This window comes from Nannospalax galili, unplaced genomic scaffold, assembly GCF_000622305.1.
Source record: "Nannospalax galili isolate Female #2095 unplaced genomic scaffold, S.galili_v1.0 C49704626, whole genome shotgun sequence".
NCBI lineage: Eukaryota > Metazoa > Chordata > Mammalia > Rodentia > Spalacidae > Nannospalax > Nannospalax galili.
This window is the reverse complement of record NW_008481790.1, coordinates 1-2,677: the sequence shown is the minus strand read 5'-3', so window position 1 is coordinate 2,677 and position 2,677 is coordinate 1. Positions and strand designations below refer to the sequence as shown.

General features: G+C 38.4%; 1 protein-coding gene across 1 annotated transcript; it reads left to right on the top strand.

The window, feature by feature from the left end:
* Positions 1-1,133: 1,133 nt before the first annotated feature.
* Positions 1,134-2,658, top strand: LOC103728654 (roquin-2-like; the record flags this gene model as incomplete). The annotated part of the gene is made up of 2 exons (XM_008826622.3): positions 1,134-1,567; positions 2,108-2,658. Coding segments are annotated over 2 exons (761 nt in total), but the record flags the coding sequence as incomplete, so codon positions are not given.
* Between the last annotated feature and the right edge of the window lie 19 nt (positions 2,659-2,677).

Here is a 2,677-nt window from a genome sequence, read left to right as displayed (position 1 = left end):
TTTTTTTTTTTTTTTTTTTTTTTTTTTTTTTTTTTTGAGACAGGGTCTACCTGTAGCCCCAGCTGGTCTGGAACCAGCTATATAGAGCGGGCTGGCTTCAAACTCACAGGGATCCACCTGCCTCTGCCTCCCAAGTACTGGGATTAAACGTGTGCACCACCACGCCCAGCGGATTTCTTTTTTTTTTAACTTGTATATTCAACACTAAACTTTTGTTATGTATGTCATTTTCAGATACTTTGTCCCACTCTGTAGGTGCCTCTGCAGTTGTAGGTTGCCTCTGCTAGGGAGACATTTTTCGTTTGAAGCAGTTGTACTTGTATGATTGGCCTGTTTCCTGTGGTGTGTGGGATTTTTCCAAAAAAGTTTTGCCTGTTCTGATATCTTGAAGCATTTCTCCTGTGTTTTCTTCTAGTAGATTTATAGTTTGGGGTGATACCTATAAGTCTTTAGCCTGTATGAGCTGATTTCTAAAAGTGGTTAGAGATAGTCTAGTTCATTCTTCTGCAAGTAGATAGCTAGATACCAATAGTTGTCATTTGTAAGAAACAAAATCCATGATGACCTTGATTAAATGGTGTGCAAAATATATTTTATGTATTTATGGAAAGAAAAAAGCATATAAATTTTGAAAGAGTTCTTTAAACTCTGCACCCAAAATAATTAGTAAGAATCAGTGATAAAACTAATTACTTATTTGAAAACGTGGAACAAAAGATGCCTGGAATGAAAATCGGTCAGCTGTCTATTAGTAACTCTGTCATTCGACTTTTAAGGAAAGTTTTAACAAAGTGTTTTAATTTTTTTTTTTTTTTTGAGACAGGGTTTCTCTGTAGCCCCATCTGGCCTATAAACTCACTTTGTAGACCAGGCTGGCCTTACTCTTACAGAGATCTGCTTGCCTCTGCCTCCCCAATGCTGGGATTAAAGGTATGTGCCACCATGCCTGGTTTAACAGTGTTGAATGTTAATACTAGCATAATGGTATCTTAAAAAACATAGCCTCTATATAAAGGTAAAGTTAAGTGCTGATTCCATTTCCCTACATTAAAAGGTGCTTTAGATTTAAACCATTATAAAATGTTGGTTTTTTACTAAGATTACATTAAATATTCCTCTTTCCAATTTTCAAGGATACTACCCACCACCTCCAACGGTACCAGCTGGTGTGGCTCCCTGTGTTCCTCGCTTTGTGAGGTCCAATAATGTTCCAGAGTCCTCCCTCCCACCTGCTTCCATGCCATATGCTGATCATTACAGTACATTTTCCCCTCGAGATCGAATGAATTCTTCTCCTTACCAACCTCCTCCTCCGCAGCAGTATGGACCAGTTCCTCCAGTACCTTCTGGAATGTATGCTCCTGTGTATGACAGCAGGCGCATCTGGCGCCCAGCTATGTACCAACGAGATGACATTATTAGAAGCAATTCTTTACCTCCAATGGATGTGATGCACTCATCTGTCTATCAGACATCTTTGCGGGAAAGATATAACTCATTAGATGGGTATTATTCAGTGGCTTGTCAGCCACCAAATGAGCCAAGGACAACAGTGCCTTTGCCAAGGGTAAGTGATGATAAGAGTAGAAATACTATTGCCATGCAGCAAAGACCCTGTGTCTGCAGTCCCCACGCCACACTGTACCTTCGAGAGTTATTTGACATTCTGTGACTCAGTTTTTTCATTTGTTTAATGGAAATAAGAGTAGTACCTACCTCATATGGCTGTTGTGAGAATTAAATTAGAAAAACAAAGCTCTTAGAAGTAGACTTGATACATACAAATTTTCAAAAAGTGTTATGTTCAAATAGGAACAGATGGGAAGGTCAAAAAAAAATCTTAAATAAAAGAACAAGGCCTTTTTCAATAGTACCACATAATACAGTTAACTTTTCTAAACTAGAAAAGTGAGTGCTCACATTTTACTTAACATGAGTTGAATAAATGTTAATCTTTTTGTTGAAGTGTATAGAGAAAACACTAGGACAACTTCTCTGTTCTGTCCCAGCAATATCATAAACTGTATACATGATTTTCACAGAACAAAGTTAAATTTCTTCACCACTCTATAGGTGATCAAGACTTTTTTCTTTTATCCCCCCTTAGGAACCTTGTGGTCATTTGAAGACCAGTTGCGAGGAGCAGATGAGAAGAAAGCCAGATCAGTGGGCACAGTACCATACTCAGAAAGCGCCTGTCTCTTCAACTCTTCCTGTGGCAACACAGTCACCAACACCACCTTCTCCTCTATTCAGTGTAGACTTCCGTACGGATGTAAGAAAGGTTTTATTCACACTGATCACAAGAGGTCAAATAGCTGACTTCAAGTTATTCATTCAAACTAGGGTTAACTATTTTGGATATTTTGCAATGATTTGGTGTGTAGTTGAATTTAGTTCCATAAACAGTCTATATGCTATGGCTAGGTTTTAAAGAGATTCTCAAGACCATCCAGACAAGTCCTTTACCAGGGTTTCCAAAGCTTTCTATTTGTATACTTAGCATCTTATGATATTTTCATTGTTTTGGTTGTCTGTTTTAAGTTGGGGAACAGACACACAGCCTTGCATATGTTCTACCACTGAGCTATGCCCACAACCCCAGTTGGTATGTGCTTAGCATGAACAGAGTATGAACAGGGTTCTATGTGCAGCACCACAAAGAAAGAAAAAAAAA